We start from the raw sequence: 16902 nt of genomic DNA, 5'->3' as shown, positions 1-16902 counted from the left end.
TCAATACCCCTCCACGCACTCTCCTACCTCTCACTCAATACCCCTCCACACACTCTCCTACCTCTCACTCAATACCCCCTCCACACACTCTCCTACCTCTCACTCAATACCCCTCCACACACTCTCCTACCTCTCACTCAATACCCCCTCCACACACTCTCCTACCTCTCACTCAATACCCCTCCACGCACTCTCCTACCTCTCACTCAATACCCCTCCACGCACTCTCCTACCTCTCACTCAATACCCCTCCACGCACTCTCCTACCTCTCACTCAATACCCCCTCCACACACTCTCCTACCTCTCACTCAATACCCCTCCACACACTCTCCTACCTCTCACTCAATACCCCCTCCACACACTCTCCTACCTCTCACTCAATACCCCTCCACGTACTCTCCTACCTCTCACTCAATACCCCCTCCACACACTCTCCTACCTCTCACTCAATACCCCTCCACGCACTCTCCTACCTCTCACTCAATACCCCTCCACAAACTCTCCTACCTCTCACTCAATACCCCTCCACGCACTCTCCTACCTCTCACTCAATACCCCCCGCACACTCTCCTACCTCTCACTCAATACCCCTCCACACACTCTCCTACCTCTCACTCAATACCCCACCACGCACTCTCCTACCTCTCACTCAATACCCCCTCCACGCACTGATTTTTTTATATATACAGCGCCGTCGCTCATGCAAATCGCATCTCACGTTTGCCGAGTAAAGGGACCACGGACCCAGCTGGAAGGCTGTCAGGCAGCGAGCCGACGTCGACAATAGTTCTGCAGTGTTCTGAATGTCAAGATGTTTTCACCCAATGAGTGAGTGTTTATTGTAGATGTGGCAGGATACCTGAGCACCGGAGAAACCCCGCGCATAGCGAGGGGGCAACACGAGCCCGTACAGAAGGGACAGATGATGTCAGTCCACCTCCTCGGGTACTGCGTGAAGCTGGCGAGCCCGGGGTGCGGCACCGTGACGCACACGGGAAGGAGCTTCGCGACATCTGTGCGATCCACCAACTCGTACTGCCTCCACGGCGCTGGATGCCAGCCACGTGCAGAGCCACCACCGCCGGCCAAGATGTGGCGACAGCTTTGGGATGCCTTCATCCAGCAGTGGATAGATTACGGCTGCTGACGAATCCTTTAGGTGACCAGGGGGTGAAAAGCTATGACAAATGAGGTCGTGGTCTGTAATTTGACACGTGTCGCCAAGATGGAGCATGCGCGGAGTCTCCTAATGGGGAGATCCGCTGCTCGCAAGTCGCGATCCGTCACGCGCGCGCGCGCACGGCAGGTGCGCGCTGCTCGCCGCCCCGGCTCCCACGGAGAGGTCAGGCCCCGCGAGAACACATTTCTGCAGCCGCTGCCCATTCTGCTGACAAAGCGAAATGTGGCTGTTGCAGGGGAGATGCCTATCGGCGGTGGATGCCAAAGTCTCCATGAATTATGCAGAGCTGTGAGCACCGCGTGCCTCGCCCGAGTTTCACGAACAAATCCACGTCCAGTGCAAGCGGGGGTTCGACTCACCCTCGATTAGCATGGGTGGCTACGTACGGAGCGAAGAAGTTCAACATACATCACCATACATTGCTGGCACCAGAACGCTTGGGATTTGGTGCAGAAGGATAGTACCCCCATGACCCACATGGGGCCCACAACTGCTTGACATTGAGCCCACATTGACCCTCTTTGAACCCACACGGGCCAACATTTGAGCTCCAGGAATCTCCATTGAACCCACGTGGCCCACATTTGAGCCCCGCATGACCCACATTGAGCCCACGTGACCCAGATTCTGCCAACGAGGCCCACGCGTGAGCCCACGTGGGCCACGCGTGAGCCCACGTGGTCCACATTGTCTTCGGGTTTGGGTGATTTTGGGGGCCAGACAACGCCGTTTCGGCGTCTGTTTGCGTTAGAGGGCAATCAGAAAGTCTGAAGCCGTGGCACCACGTGGAGCCGGTGCACCCTGCATGCCGGGGACCCACGTGTGGTTATGGACGCACTCCGTGTGTGCCGCTTCACTTGAAGTGGGAGGGAAGGGCAGGAAGGAGTCGATGACGTCAGGGGTTAGAGAGCAGGCTCCCATCCCGCCAGCTCACCTTGGCTGAGCGTTGTCCGTGGCCAAGGACTCCCGGTGGGGGAGCATCTGCTCGGTCACTCGTTACCGTTCCACGCGTTAGTCCGAGTGCGTTAAGAATTTGTATTCATCTCCACCGCCAGCGTCGAGTGCCTCTGTCGATTTACAACTCTGTCTCTATATCAACGATTTCACCGTGTGGGTGAGAGTCGTTTGCGTTATTGATGTCTTTGGAAAGAGAGTCTTTTATAGAAGAGCGATCGAAGCTGGATTTAAATTTTCTGGGATCATTTTACAATTTTAGATTTGTGAACCAGGAAAGAATGGCCACGACAAATGTCACAAGTTTTTACTTCGTAATTTCCATAGGAATGCTCTATCAGCTGCTGGATGGACACGTGGGTGTCGTGCTAACTGGCTCGGTGCATGAGCGCGCTCCGGAGAAATCTAGCGAGTCGCACCCCCGCGAGTCGACCGGAACCGAGATGAATATATTTCATCCACCTTGCTTGCCGCGGTGTCAGGCGCACTCGAACCGACTTTGTCATCCACGCTGGGATGGTGGTGGTGGTGTTGATGATGCGCTCAGTTTGTGGGTGCGGGTCGAAGCATTTTTCACCATTAACGAGCCATATTCGAAAAAAACTGCAGATAATTACCGTCGACACGATACAGGGAATGTATCAGCAGCACGATCTTTAAACGTTCACTGTGAGGCTACCAACTTGTGGAACTACCCAATTAAAATACAAGATCATACTGGAGATGTTCTGTACTCCCATGGGGTGGGTTTGAGAGCGCTTGGAGGTGCCTTCTGGGCGCGTTGGGACCACGAAATCCTCCAGAATCCGCCAGTTTCGTGCCTGGAAGTTGCTGCTGCGGAGCATTCGCTGTTCAACGTAGTCACAAACCAGCCACGTTTTAGGAAAGTTTGAGATTTTTTAATGAGAAAGAGCGGTTACTTATGTTATTGTAATGTAAAATATATGTATGTATGTGTTGCCCGTGTGGTTACCCAACACGTGCCCAGCTCATGCTGCACCCGCAATGCCGGGGCTGCGCGCGCAGACGCCATGGGGTTGGGGGGGGGTCTGCCGCTCACCCACGTGGGGTTCGTAGCCACTGCAATGATCCCGATTCGTGTCCATGTTCGTCGTTGGGTTAGGCCACGTGGTAGGCTTATGCCACTCGATTCCTCCTGGTCAAGCTCTGAACAGTTTGGGCAAAACGTCGTCCCACGTCGACGTTGAATTCAACCGCGAGAAGTCTCGAGCCACCACCGGACAGCAACTGAAGCTTTATCGGTCAGAATTTGATCAATACATTGGCACGTGTGTAAATAATAATAATAATATCTTTGTAAACTTGACAATTTTGTCGGGTGGTGGAGGGTGATGACAAGAATAATCTTGGCATAAAACCACCACCGACTGGCCTAACCCAACAAGAAACGTGGGTGAAGCTACCACCCTCTGACTCGGCAAGTAACAGTAACATATCGGCCCGAAACCATTAACACGACAATGAACAACACATGCGCTTTTTGAGACATCGCCTATAAAACATCGCCTACTCCACGCGTGCAATCGGTCCCACGGCTCCGAACCCCTCCGACTCCTCGCCAATGCTCGAAGTCTTCTTCAGTGCTGCGGATCCAGTCGTTTTGTACGAATTATTGCTTAATATAGGCTATTAAAATGCAAAGATTTAGCTTGAGTTAAGAAAAATAACTTTTCTGTTCCCATTGGCTCCGAGCCGCGTGCATAGAGCGCGCGCGGAGCCGTCTCCGCGTCGCTGACGTCACAAAGGGCTCATTCTTCTCCTCCTGAAGCGATGGCGGCTCCTCGTGGCGCGGCTCGGCCCCGGCGCGTGATGGAGCACGTGGCGCGCGCGCCGTGCTCGTGCCACGGTGCCCGGCAGCGTTTGCTGCACGTGTCCTGGACTGCCAGGGGGACGTCCTCTTGTTGAGGTAGCTGCTCTCCTGGGAAATGTGTCGTCATCTCGGGACAGTACACGTCCCGGGGTTTGTCATGCGTAACAATAACAACAACAACAGCAACAACAACAACGTTCCACTCGAGACATCCACAATGTCTCCGCTCTTGCGGTCTTGTGAGAAAATAGTTTCCGTATTCTTCCCATGATATGTTACAGATGTTCGTACCTCTGAAGTGGCGACCCTATGATTCGATACACACGCGGTAGCACCAGTTCTCGAGAACTAGAGAAGGGGAGCGCGCACATCACCACCCTGCACTGCAGTTGTGTTCAAGCGCGGCGAGCGCGCGTCACACGCACTCGCGCGTTAAATGTGCGGTGCGTTCGGTGCACGTTCGGTGCACGTTCGGTGCACGTTCGGTGCACGTTCGATGCACGTTCGGTGCACGTTCGGTGCACGTTCGGTGCACGTTCGGTGCACGTTCGGTGCACGTTCGGTGCACGTTCGGTGCACGTTCGGTGCACGTTCGGTGCACGTTCGGTGCACGTTCGGTGCACGTTCGGTGCACGTTCGGTGCACGGCCTGACCGCTGTGCGTTCATCACGGGCCGGTGGAGCCCGGCACTGCTGGGACTCGTAACCGCAACTTAGAATAATAATAATCACCGGCCGTGCTGTACAGGCTCCCGGTAGACACGGGACACATCGAGCTGACTGCTGGACTCGGCCCCACCATCTGCTGCTTGCGAAGCGACTGCCCCTCCCCGTGCGCTGGCCGTGATCGCTTTGTTGATGTTCCGGGCGATCGAGGGGCACCGCGAGCTCGCCTCCCCCTGGAGACGATCAGAGGTGGGGGCTGCTACCTCCTCGGCGCGAGAATTACACACTTGGTGCTTCTCTGGAATATATATATGTTAAACCCAAAATATACAAAAAGAGATAGGGAAGCAAATGAAAGCAAGCGATTGAATACAAAACGACATATTATAGAACTGCAATGAGCGCGGAGAAAGCGTTGCTCATGTCACACGGCGCCTCGCCAGACCGGGCACGTTGTGGTCTGTCGCCGCGCGCCTCCGAATATCCCCCGAGCAGCCGCGCGATGAGCTGTGGAACTCGGCGTGCAGTCAAATGGCGCATCGAGGTCGGCAGCCCCACGAAGACCGAGACCAGGTGGGGGGGGGGGGGTGGTGGCGCGTGCCCCACGCGGTGCCCCACGCGGTGCCCTGCCGGTCACTCCGCGTCTACCCCCCACAACCCCCGATCCGTGGGCTTACTGTGCCCCCCCCCCCCCCCCCCCCCACAAAACACGAACACGATGCTCTGGCAGCCTCCACTGGGAGCGACACCAGCACGACACGGAGTCGTGCGTTATAGACAAAGACCCCCCGTATAGCCTCAACATGTGTTGTGTCTCACAGGTATGTCGTGTGTTACGGGTACTGTGTGTTGTGTTACCTGCACAGTACGTGTTAATGGTACCGCGTATGTGATGCCAACGTGGGTGTGTCGCGAGAGGCAAGCGGGCACGCGGCATCGTCGGAGTTGGGGAGAAACAATCCCGAGGGAGACTCCCCGGGTGTCGCGCCTCTGTGCGCCCGCACTCCGCGTGCCGCCTGCCGGGGAGGGGGGAGGGGCTCGCTCGGTAGCCCGCGCGGTGAGAGGAGGGCGACTGCTCTCGGGCGAGTCTCTCATCACGAGCTACAAGATGTGCCGGTGCACGGGTCGATGTCACCCTCACGCCTGCGCTGATGTGTCACGAACACAGATACCACGGGGCACTGTAAACGGCAGAATGTGGAATGAAACGGTGAGAAAGGCTGCTTGGCACTGAGAAGTGGCGTAGAATTTAGAGGGGTGCAAATCAGAGCCTAGCCCAGCCCGCACCAAGCAGCGGGATCCCCGCGTGGACAGAGCCCGGAGACAGAGCCCCCCGGGGACAGAGCCCCCCGTGGACAGAGCCCCCCGTGGACAGAGCCCCCCGTGATGCAGCTCCTTCCCCCCGCCCCGCCCCCTGTAAACACAGCTCGCACGTCACGCGGCTGTCAAGTTTCGGGGAGATTACTCAGAGTAGGTAAAACTCTGGGCAGGTAAAACTCGGGGTATACCCCGAGATTACTCGGGGTAGGCAGTAACGACCCTCAATTGACCATTTCCTGAAGCCGGCCAGTCCGCCGAGAAGCTACGGACTTCCATTCAGCGCAGTGTCAACAACAACACCACCACCACAACCACCACCACCACCACCACCCTGTTCTCACTGTGCATCGTGCAGCTTCACGGCGACGAACACAGACGCGGGAAGTCTCTCACCCTCAACACACACTCACCCTCAACACACACTCACCCTCAACACACACTCACCCTCAACACACACTCACCCTCAACACACACTCACCCTCAACACACACTCACCCTCAACACACACTCACCCTCAACACACACTCACCCTCAACACACACTCACCCTCAACACACACTCACCCTCAACACACACTCACCCACAACACACACTCACCCTCAACACACACTCACCCTCAACACACACTCACCCTCAACACACACTCACACTCAACACACACTCACCCTCAACACACACTCACCCTCAACACACACTCACCCTCAACACACACTCACCCACAACACACACTCACCCTCAACACACACTCACCCTCAACACACACTCACCCTCAACACACACTCACACTCAACACACACTCACCCTCAACACACACTCACCCTCAACACACACTCACCCTCAACACACACTCACCCTCAACACACACTCACCCTCAACACACAGCACACACAGCACACACACTACACACACAGCACACACACAGCACACACACAGCACACTCAGCACACACACAGCACACACACAGCACACTCAGCACACACACAGCACACTCAGCACACACACAGCACACACTGACCACACACACAGCACACACTGACCACACACACAGCACACACTCAGCACACACACAGCACACACACAGCACACACACACAGCACACACTCAGCACACACACAGCACACACACAGCACACACACACAGCACACACTCAGCACATTCACACTCGCCACACCGCTGAGTATGCGGTGTGGTGGTCTCACGCTGCGGCAATTGGACACGCGCCGCCTCGGGCACGCACTGCGCATCCACGCGGGCTCCGAGCCCCCTCCCGCCCCCTCCCGCCCCCTCCCATCTCCTCCCGCCCCCAGCAGCGCTGCACCCGCGTGCCGCTAACCGCAGTGTGCGGTGCTGCACGGCGGTGAGGAGGAGTGAACCCCGGGCCAAAGGTCACGGGTAAACGATCACAAATGCATATCCCGCACGCGATATGCGGATCTTCACGTGAGACCCACGTGAGGAACTGTTGTTGGTCGGCAGGAACGAGCCAGCCAAGATGCGAGACAATGCGGACGCGATGCTGGAAGGGCATCCGAATAGAATGGACGCTTGGATGGAACCGTGGAGTCGCGTGTGGAGGGGCTGGCCTGGTGACCCCACAGGGGCTGGGAGACGTCAACTCCCTCGCCTGGTGACCCCACAGGGGCTGGGAGATGTCAACTCTCTCGCCTGGTGGCCCCGCAGGAGTCAGTGGGTTCGACCCGACGCCTGCTGCTGCTGTATATTTGGAGTTTGTGGTGTCTCTCTCTCTCTCTCTCCTGTGGTCGCGTGGATTTTTCACCGGGTCCTCCGGGTTTTCTCTCCGCATTTAGCTGCTATACATTTCCACGTGATAAGCCACTTTGTTTGCTATCATTTGTGGCCAGGTCGCTCCTGAAAGTACAAGGAATAGTTTAGTTTGATGGCTGCGCCCCTGGCCCGGCACGTTGTCTGCCCGTGGCGGCTCCCCCCGACTCGCCCCTGGACGCTGATTTATAGCGGAAATATTCTTCAAAGTGGCCATCAGCAGCGTCGCCTGTTGTCATTCACGCTCAGCATCACGCGGCTAACAGGCGACCACGAGCGCACAGGAGGATATTGACAAACACCCATTCTCTCACACACAACTACCCACACACACTACCACCCACACATACACTACCCACACACTACTACCCACACACACTACTACCCACACACATTACCACCTACCCACACACACTACCACCCACACACACACTACCCACACACACTACTACACTCACAAGCACAACATTCACAGACTCAACCCCTACAGACACAACATTCACAACAAAGCTCAAAGATACTACCGTAACAACAACACTCACAGCGGGAGACTCGCGCTGCGAGGATGGCGCGGGGCCTCGGAGGATGATCCCCGTGAGCCTCGAGCGAGCCGCGTTCCCGTGCCCAGAGGCTCTCACCCCCCCAACCCCCCCCCCCCCCGCGTCAAAGCTGCGACCCAAATCGCACTCACGTGTTCTCTCTCGATCGGCGATCTACCGCGCGTCGAGTCATCTGTCTCTCGCTTTAGATTATAAATGCATAATATACTTGACTTTCCCATCCTTCTTATCCTTGGTCAGTACCCAACCCCCTACAGCTCACGGGTCGGCAGCGACAGGAACGAGGGAGGCCGCGCGTCGCTGGCCGTCTCACGCCACGGGCGCGCGATCCTCGTTCCGTCTCTCCGTGGGTAGCGAACGCTCCACCCCCGCTCCCCCTTCCCTGGCCACGCGTGCGAGCGCGTGGCCAGGGAAGGGCGATCGCGTGGTGTCTCACAGTGGAGCGCGGTCGCGGTCACTGCTAATCCACCCACCAGCACGCGTCTCTCCCCATCAGAGCTCCAGGAGCCCAGCATTACTACCGAGATCGATAAAACGACGCCACTCTGTTCCGAGTCGTCGTCCAATGGCATGGCGCGGTGTGGTGTGGCGCGGTGTGGCGTGGTGTGGCATTGTGTGGTGTGGCATGGCGTGGTGTGGAGCGGTGTGGCATTGCGTGGTATGCCGCGGTGTGCGCGCAGTGCCGCGGTGTGTGCAGCTCCCTGACAAGGCCAAAGGGAAACGTGCGAATGGGTGTCCTCGCTGGAGCGGGGGGGGGAGCGTGGGGGGAGGGGCTGGTATCGCTGTGGGGGGCAGACACGCTGGTGCCATGACTTGCGGCCCCCACAGCCAGAGCCTGCAGCAGACACTGGGCACGAGCTCTGAACACGTGACACGAGTGAGCTCATGGAGAGAGAGAGAGCGAGGGGGAGAGAGGGAGACTGGAATGGCCGTGAAGTCGGGAGCCACTCCCGCAGCCTTCCCCAGTCCACCACCACCATCATCAGCGCCACCCCCTTGTTCTGTCAACAGCGCAGCAGCCAATCAGCATCCCCGAACAAGGTCAGCCCCACACCCCGAGTCTCACCCTCTCCCTGAACCTTAACAACCCCACCACGAACTACAACCACCAATTCTCACCCCTCACCTTTCTCATCCCCATTACCTCCGATGGTGGTTAAGTTGCAACAACACGGCCGCACCGCCCCACGGCGATTGTCTGCCGCAGTGTGTTTGTGTGTTTATGTGTCTGGGTGTTTGTGTGTTTGTGTGTCTGTGTGTTTGTGTGTCTGTGTGTCTGTGTGTTTGTGTGTTTGTGTGTGTGTCTGTGTGTTTGTGTGTCTGTGTTTGTGTGTCTGTGTGTCTGTGTGTCTGTGTTTGTGCGTTTGTGTGTCTGTGTGTCTGTGTTGTGTGTTTGTGTGTTTGTGTGTCTGTGTTTGTGTGTCTGTGTGTGTTTGTGATGTGTGTTTGTGTGTCTGTGTGTTTGTGTGTTTGTGTGTTTGTGATGTGTTTGTGTGTCTATGTGTCTGTGTGTTTGTGTGTGTGTGTTTGTGTGTCTGTGTTTGTGTTTTGCGTGTCTGTGTTTGTGTGTTTGTGTGTCTGTGTGTGTTTGTGTGTCTGTGTGTCTGTGTTTGTGTGTTTGTGTGTCTGTGTGTCTGTGTTTGTGTGTCTGTGTGTGTTTGTGATGTGTGTTTGTGTGTCTGTGTGTTTGTGTGTTTGTGATGTGTTTGTGTGTCTATGTGTCTGTGTGTTTGTGTGTCTGTGTTTGTGTTTTGCGTGTCTGTGTTTGTGTGTTTGTGTGTCTGTGTGTGTTTGTGTGTGTGTTTGTGTGTGTGTGTTTGTGTGTCCGTGTTTGTGTGTTTGTGTGTCTGTGTGTGTTTGTGTGTCTGTGTGTCTGTGTGTCTGTGTTTGTGTGTGTTTGTGTGTCTGTGTGTCTGTGTGTTTGTGTGTCTGTGTGTGTTTGTGTGTCTGTGTGTTTGTGTGTGTGTGTGTTTTTGTGTGTCTGTGTTTGTGTGTTTGTGTGTCTGTGTGTGTTTGTGTGTGTGTTTGTGTGTCTGTGTGTGTGAGTGAGTGACACGCCGTGTCCTCTGCACGCAGTGGCGCTCCGCGCGGCTCTCTGCTGCCCAGCCCCATCGCTGCGGTGACGGTGGCGCGCATTGCGGTGAATTGCGTGACGCGGGGCTACCAGCTGCTGCTGCTGCTGCAGCCCTGAAGCTGCTGAAGCTGCTGCTGCTACTACTGCAGCAGCAGCCCTGAAGCTGCTGCTGCTGGAGCAGCTTCAGGGCTGCCGATGAACGCGCGCGCTGCTCTCAAAGTCAAACTCGGGGGCCAATCGCCGCGTCGCGCGGTGACCGCGCCCGGCCACGGGCGTGCGAGGGGACCGCGCGTCCCGGAGCGACCCCCTCACCCTCCACAACCCCCCACACCCCCTCACACCCCCTCACCCCCCACAACCCCCCACACCCCCTCACACCCCCTCACCCCCCACACCCACCCCGGTGTGCGCCGCGATCCCAAAGCCGCTCGTCTCCTTGCCCAGGAGCCCCCCTCGCCCTGCCGCCGCCTGACGGACGCGGTCTCCGAGCCCCCCCCCCCCTCCGTGTGATCTCGACGCGGCCCCTCCCCCCCCGCGACGCCGCTCCGTGGTCCTCGTGGCGAGCGCACGCGGAGCGCGCGGCCTGACGAGCGCCGCGCCCCGCGAGACGCGCAGCGCCCCAGCGCAGCGCCCCAGCGCAGCGCCCCAGCGCAGCGCCAGCAGCACCAGCAGCACCAGCCCCACGGCAGCCCCACCCTGGGGGTCCGCTTCACGCCGGCGGCACTGGCGCGAGCAGAGCCGGCGGCGTCAAGGGGAGGGGACGGGGGCCGTGCCCGCTCGGAGCCAACTCGCCGTGGTGGTTATGGCTTTTGTATCTCGAGCTTTCGTGTGGCGTTTTTGGAAAGACCTAGGATTAGATCTAGGAAATCGCGAGCCGTATATATTCATAAGCACGTCGCTGCGCATAGATTAAGTATAGTTCAAGTCAACAATCGCGTTCCTTAAATATGATCGAGTTTAAAAACGCGGTCGGGTCGCGAGACGTATCCCGTGGCGATGCTTGCATATAGAGAACAGTACACACACAGTACACACAGTACACACACACAGTACACACACACAGTACACACACAGTACACACACAGTACACACACACAGTACACATACAGTACACACACACAGTACACACACACAATACACACACGGTACACACACACAGTACACACACACAGTACACACACAGTACACACACACAATACACACACGGGACACACACACAGTACACACACAGTACACACACACAGTACACATACAGTACACACACACAGTACACACACAAAGTACACACACAGTACACACACAGCACACACACACAGTACACAGATACAGTACACACACAGTACACACACACAGTACGCACACAGTACACACACACAGTACACACACACAGTACACACAGTACACACACGCACCATGCGACTCGCGCGGCCACAGCGGCACGAGATGTAAACAGCGGCGACCCCACGGGGGCTCCGGTCTCGTCGTACGCGCGCCACGCAGCGCGGGCCGCGCCGGGCCACGCTGATGCCGGCGGCGGCGGCGTCGTCATCATTATTATCGTGACGACTACGCCGATAGCGGTGGACACCGTCACCGTGAGAATGGCTCGTCCCGAGAGGCCGGCGTCGCTCCCTCCTCGCTGCAGTGGCGGGTGGGGGGAGGGGAGGCGCTGTGCCCGGCCCCACGCGGCCCCACGCGGGCCCACGAGGGCCTGCGGGCAGCGGTCGCGGCCCACCGTCACACGTAGGCCGACTCGCTGGAGTGCGTGCGGCCGAAGCCGACGGGGCCGCCCTGCGAGCGGATCTCGCCGATGGACTTGCGCCGCGCTTGCACGCCCTGCACCGCCTGCTTGATCTTGCGCCAGCCCAGGTGGTTGAGCTCGGCCAGGTTGAGGACGACGCAGAGGCCGCTCACGGCGAACATGAAGACGAGGAAGACGGTCTTCTCGGTGGGCCGCGACACGTAGCACTCCACCTCCTTGATGCACGGGTATCTGTCGCACTCGAACATGGGCGGCACGTTGAAGCCGTAGAGGAAGTACTGCCCCGTGAGGAAGCCGATCTCGAGCGCGTTGCGGAACACCACTTGAATGATGTAGAAGCGCGAGATGCCGTCCTGCCTGCGGCCCCTGAGCTTGCTCGTCCGCATCAGCGGCGTCGGGTGCATGATCTCCTTCACCTCGTGGCCCTCCGGCTCGCGCGACGAGTTCTCGGTGTTTTGCAGCAGGATGCCGTTCAGCATGGAGTTCTTCGTCTTCTTGCTGTCGTCTCGCTTCTCGGGCGAGAGGTCGTGCAGGATCTCCTTGTCCTGCAGCAGCAGCGCGTGCAGCACCGAGGAGCGACGCTCCCGCGCCTTGGCCGAGTGGTGGAGCGAGTAGGTGATGAAGCAGAGGCTGGGCGTGCACACCATGATGATCTGGAAGACCCAGTAGCGGATGTGCGAGATGGGAAACGCCTTGTCGTAGCACGCCTGGTTGCAGCCCGGCTGGAGGGTGTTACACACAAACATCGTCTGCTCGTCTTCGTAGACGGTCTCTCCCACAATCGCCACTATCAGGATCCGGAAAATAACCACGACTGTCAAGAGGATCCTAAGGCAGAGACACACAAGCGGTCTCCGTCACACCAGCACCACCACCAGCACCAGCAGCAGTAGCATCGCAGGCGCCCTGCACACGACACTCGGCACGGCGTTAGCGCGGAACGCGGCGCGCGTCAAAGTTTCCCTCCCCGCGACCCCGGGGCGAAGCCGCGCCGCTCGGTGCGTGCGGAGCGGCGCGGCGCCTACCTGCCGATCATGGTGGAATGCTGCTGCACGGCAGCCTCCAGCAGTCTCTCGAGGATGGTCCATTCCCCCATCTTCCCCCCGTGCCGCTCGCCTCAGCGCGGGCCCGAGTGTGCTGAGAGCCCGGCGCGCCGCCCGCGGCTCATCACGCAGCCACCTCGCCTCGCCGCGGCATCGCCTCCCCGGGAGCCGCGCTGCGGCGCGACCCCCCCACGACTCCGCCTCCTCCTCCTCTCACTCCTCGATTCGTTCTCTCCTCGCCGCGCCGGAGCGCAGTGCCCGCTATGCGGGTCCCAGGTGCCGCTATGCGGGTCCCAGGTGCCGCCTCTCCGCGAGCCCCGAGCGCAGCCTCGCGAGCCGGGCGAGGAGGGCACGGACTCGTCGCCAAGACTTCTTCATTGCGCCGCGCGGCGTTTATTCGGCATCGTTAGCACCAGCGCCGCTCCTCCTCCTCCTCGTCCTCGCCGCGTGTGCAGCGCCTGCAGTGTGCGCGGGGTGTGCGGAGCGCGCGTGCTGCGGGTTGGTGTGAGCCGGGCATTGCGAGCCGCGCTCCTCGCGCTGCGCTAATTTTATCTCCGCGCCGCTCGCCTTGACGGAGATGAAAGTGACAGCGGCGGCAGCGGCGCCACGAGGGGGCACGGGGCGCGGCGCACAGATGTTGGGGGAGGGGCGGGGGGGTCTAGGGGGGAGGGAGTGGGGGTGTTGGGTGTGTGGGGGGGGCCAGGAGGGGAGGGAGTGGGGTGTGTGGGGCGGGGGGGCTAGGGGGGAGGGAGTGGGGTGTGTGGGGCGGGGGGGCTAGGGGGGAGGGAGTGGGGTGTGTGGGGCGGGGGGGCTAGGGGGGAGGGAGTGGGGTGTGTGGGGCGGGGGGGGGGCTAGGGGGGAGAAAGTGGGGGTGTGGGGCGGGGGGGGCTAGGGGGGAGGGAGTGGGGTGTGTGGGGCGGGGGGGCTAGGGGGGAGGGAGTGGGGCGGGGGGGGCTAGGGGGGAGGGAGTGGGGTGTGTGGGGGGGGGGCTAGGGGGGAGGGTGTTGGGTGTGTTGGGCGGGGGGGCTAGGGGGGAGGGAGTGGGGCGGGGGGGGCTAGGGGGGAGGGAGTGGGGTGTGTGGGGCGGGGGGGCTAGGGGGGAGGGAGTGGGGTGTGTGGGGCGGGGGGGGCTAGGGGGGAGGGAGTGGGGTGTGTGGGGCGGGGGGGGGGGGCTAGGGGGGAGAAAGTGGGGGTGTGGGGCGGGGGGGGCTAGGGGGGAGGGAGTGGGGTGTGTGGGCGGGGGGGCTAGGGGGGAGGGAGTGGGGTGTGTGGGGCGGGGGGGCTAGGGGGGAGGGAGTGGGGTGTGTGGGGCGGGGGGGGCTAGGGGGGAGGGAGTGGGATGTGTGGGGCGGGGGGGGGCTAGGGGGGAGGGAGTGGGGTGTGTGGGGCGGGGGGGCTAGGGGGGAGGGAGTGGGATGTGTGGGGCGGGGGGGGCTAGGGGGGAGGGAGTGGGGTGTGTGGGGCGGGGGGGCTAGGGGGGAGGGAGTGGGGTGTGTGGGGCGGGGGGGGCTAGGGGGGAGGGAGTGGGGTGTGTGGGGCGGGGGGGGCTAGGGGGGGAGGGAGTGGGGGTGTTGGGTGTGTGGGGCGGGGGGGCTAGGGGGGAGGGAGTGGGGTGTGTGGGGCGGGGGGGGCTAGGGGGGAGGGAGTGGGGTGTGTGGGGCGGGGGGGGCTAGGGGGGGAGGGAGTGGGGTGTGTGGGGCGGGGGGGCTAGGGGGGAGGGAGTGGGGGGTGTTGGGTGTGTGGGGCGGGGGGGCTAGGGGGAGGGAGTGGGGTGTGTGGGCGGTGGGGCTAGGGGGGGCTAGGGGGAGAGTGTGGGGCGGGGGGGGTGTCGGAGCCGATGAAGGAACCTGCGTGGTCGTGTTCGCCGCTCCAATTGATTGCGAGGGGAGCGCGGCTCTCCCGCGACTTGGTCGCGACTCGGCACACGCGGAGACATTCACCGCATCGCCGCCTCGCCTGTTGCCCCCTCCCCAACTCTTGCCACCCCCACCCCCCGAACCTTCCCCTCAGCACCTTCGGTGCCTTTGCCGTCCAGCAGCAGCAGCAGGGCCCCTGCGTCTCTGCCGGTCTCGTGTTCCCCGAGCCTCTTTACCCCTCCCCCTTCCACCCGCACAGCCCCCACCCCCCCGGCACCCCTCCCCGCTCTCCCACACACACAGCGCGCGTCGCATCGGCGAACTCAGATCCCCCCCCCCCACCTATTCCAGCATCTCGCCTCCGGTGGCGGTCCTGCTGAAAGATTCACCCCACCCTTAGGAATGTGGAATTCCCACCACCGGATCGGTGTTGTGAACAAGGAGAAGAGCACCCACCGCCTGGAGGTGTCTCTGGCTGAGTGGTGAGAAGCCGCCCGGCCCCGCTGCCCCCCCGGGGGCTCATCCCCGAGGGTGCGCGAGTGGAGTGGGGAGCGGTGGTGCAGTGGTTAGCGCACTGCGCGACGAGCCCAGCGACCCGAGTTTCATTCCCGCTCACGACCAACACCAATAACGAGTATCTAGGTCGACTCAGTCTTAAATCAGTACCTGCTTGTGCATTTGTCAACATCAGCACTGGAGAGACAAAGGCGGCCGGACGCGGTGCTGACGAGCCACCCGCTCGGGCATCGTTCCGGCCTTCGTAGGTGCTGCTCGCTCACAGCACTTGCTCCAACAATCTGCTAAAGCTATACAGGGGAGCTGTGTCTTTGTGCGTGTGCTTGACGCATCCTGGCACTTCTCTATATTACATAATAGGATACAGTACTGCAATGCAATGGATGGGAATGGCTGCAGACACAACGTGCACGTGAAATGAACGCTGGGATGAGGCGGGAGGCAAAGATCATGCCGTGAAGTTGCGAGCCGGGGAATTATTTAAGGAATCCTGATTTATTCACGAGCGAGGCAGCGAGCTCCGGGATAAAAATAGAAACCGGCTCCTCCTCCTCCTGCTGCTCCTCCTCCTGCTGCTGCTGCTGCTGCGTCTCGCGTCCCCGCGCCGCGAGGCGCAGCAGCAGCACAGGGGGCGGGGGCGGTGGCGAATCCGTTGGTTTGTGAGGAGAGGCGCTCGTGTACTATACACACTACACACGTGTGGTAGTACACACACGTGCGGTAGTACACACACGTGTGGTAGTACACACACGTGCGGTAGTACACACACGTGTGGTAGTACACACACGTGCGGTAGTACACACACGCGTGGTAGTACACACACGTGTAGTAGTACACACACGTGTGGTAGTACACACACGTGCGGTAGTACACACACGTGCGGTAGTACACACACGTGCGGTAGTACACACACGTGTGGTAGTACACACACGTGTGGTAGTACACACGTGTGTGGTAGTACACACACGTGCAGTAGTACACACGTGTGGTAGTACACGAGCACAGGATACAGCGTCACTGTGTCTGCATATGCGTATCGATGTCATGTAATCTCGACGCCAGATATCAATATTTAGTTTCCATTTCTGCATTGGGAAAACAAAATCTGGCACCTCTTGAGCCGCGACGGGCCAGCTCGGCACGGTCAAGGCGCGGCTCGGATGTGCAAGTGGAAAATAGATGCGTGTGGCTGTACGGAGGCACAACATCATAAACATTATGAACGCTGCGCTCCGATTGGCCAAGCAAGGGTCCCTGGACATTGCGTCCACACCGGGAGAGGAGGGGAGCCGTTGTGCAACGTCATTTACTGCAGCGATGTAACAATGTGCAACGATGTCTTTGAAGGTTACGATATC

General features: G+C 59.8%; 1 protein-coding gene across 3 annotated transcripts; it reads right to left on the bottom strand.

Annotated features, from left to right (window-relative positions):
• Positions 1–10886: 10886 nt before the first annotated feature.
• Positions 10887–15147, bottom strand: LOC144944100 (gap junction delta-2 protein-like). 3 transcript variants are annotated; one of them, XM_078872174.1, is made up of 3 exons: positions 15020–15147; positions 13155–13630; positions 10887–12957 (listed from the first exon to the last, which is right to left on the bottom strand). In XM_078872174.1, exons 2-3 carry the CDS (start codon positions 13223–13225, stop codon positions 12105–12107), a joined length of 924 nt encoding a protein of 307 aa, XP_078728300.1. In that variant the 5' UTR covers positions 13226–13630; positions 15020–15147; the 3' UTR covers positions 10887–12104. The 3 variants fall into 3 exon arrangements, with proteins under 3 accessions (XP_078728300.1, XP_078728298.1, XP_078728301.1); XM_078872172.1 differs by lacking the exon at positions 15020–15147 and having other exon boundaries at positions 13155–13736; XM_078872175.1 differs by lacking the exon at positions 15020–15147 and having other exon boundaries at positions 13159–13736.
• Between the last annotated feature and the right edge of the window lie 1755 nt (positions 15148–16902).

The sequence above is a fragment of the Lampetra fluviatilis genome, chromosome 33, assembly GCF_964198595.1.
Source record: "Lampetra fluviatilis chromosome 33, kcLamFluv1.1, whole genome shotgun sequence".
NCBI lineage: Eukaryota > Metazoa > Chordata > Hyperoartia > Petromyzontiformes > Petromyzontidae > Lampetra > Lampetra fluviatilis.
This window is presented reverse-complemented; position numbering and strand designations above follow the sequence as displayed.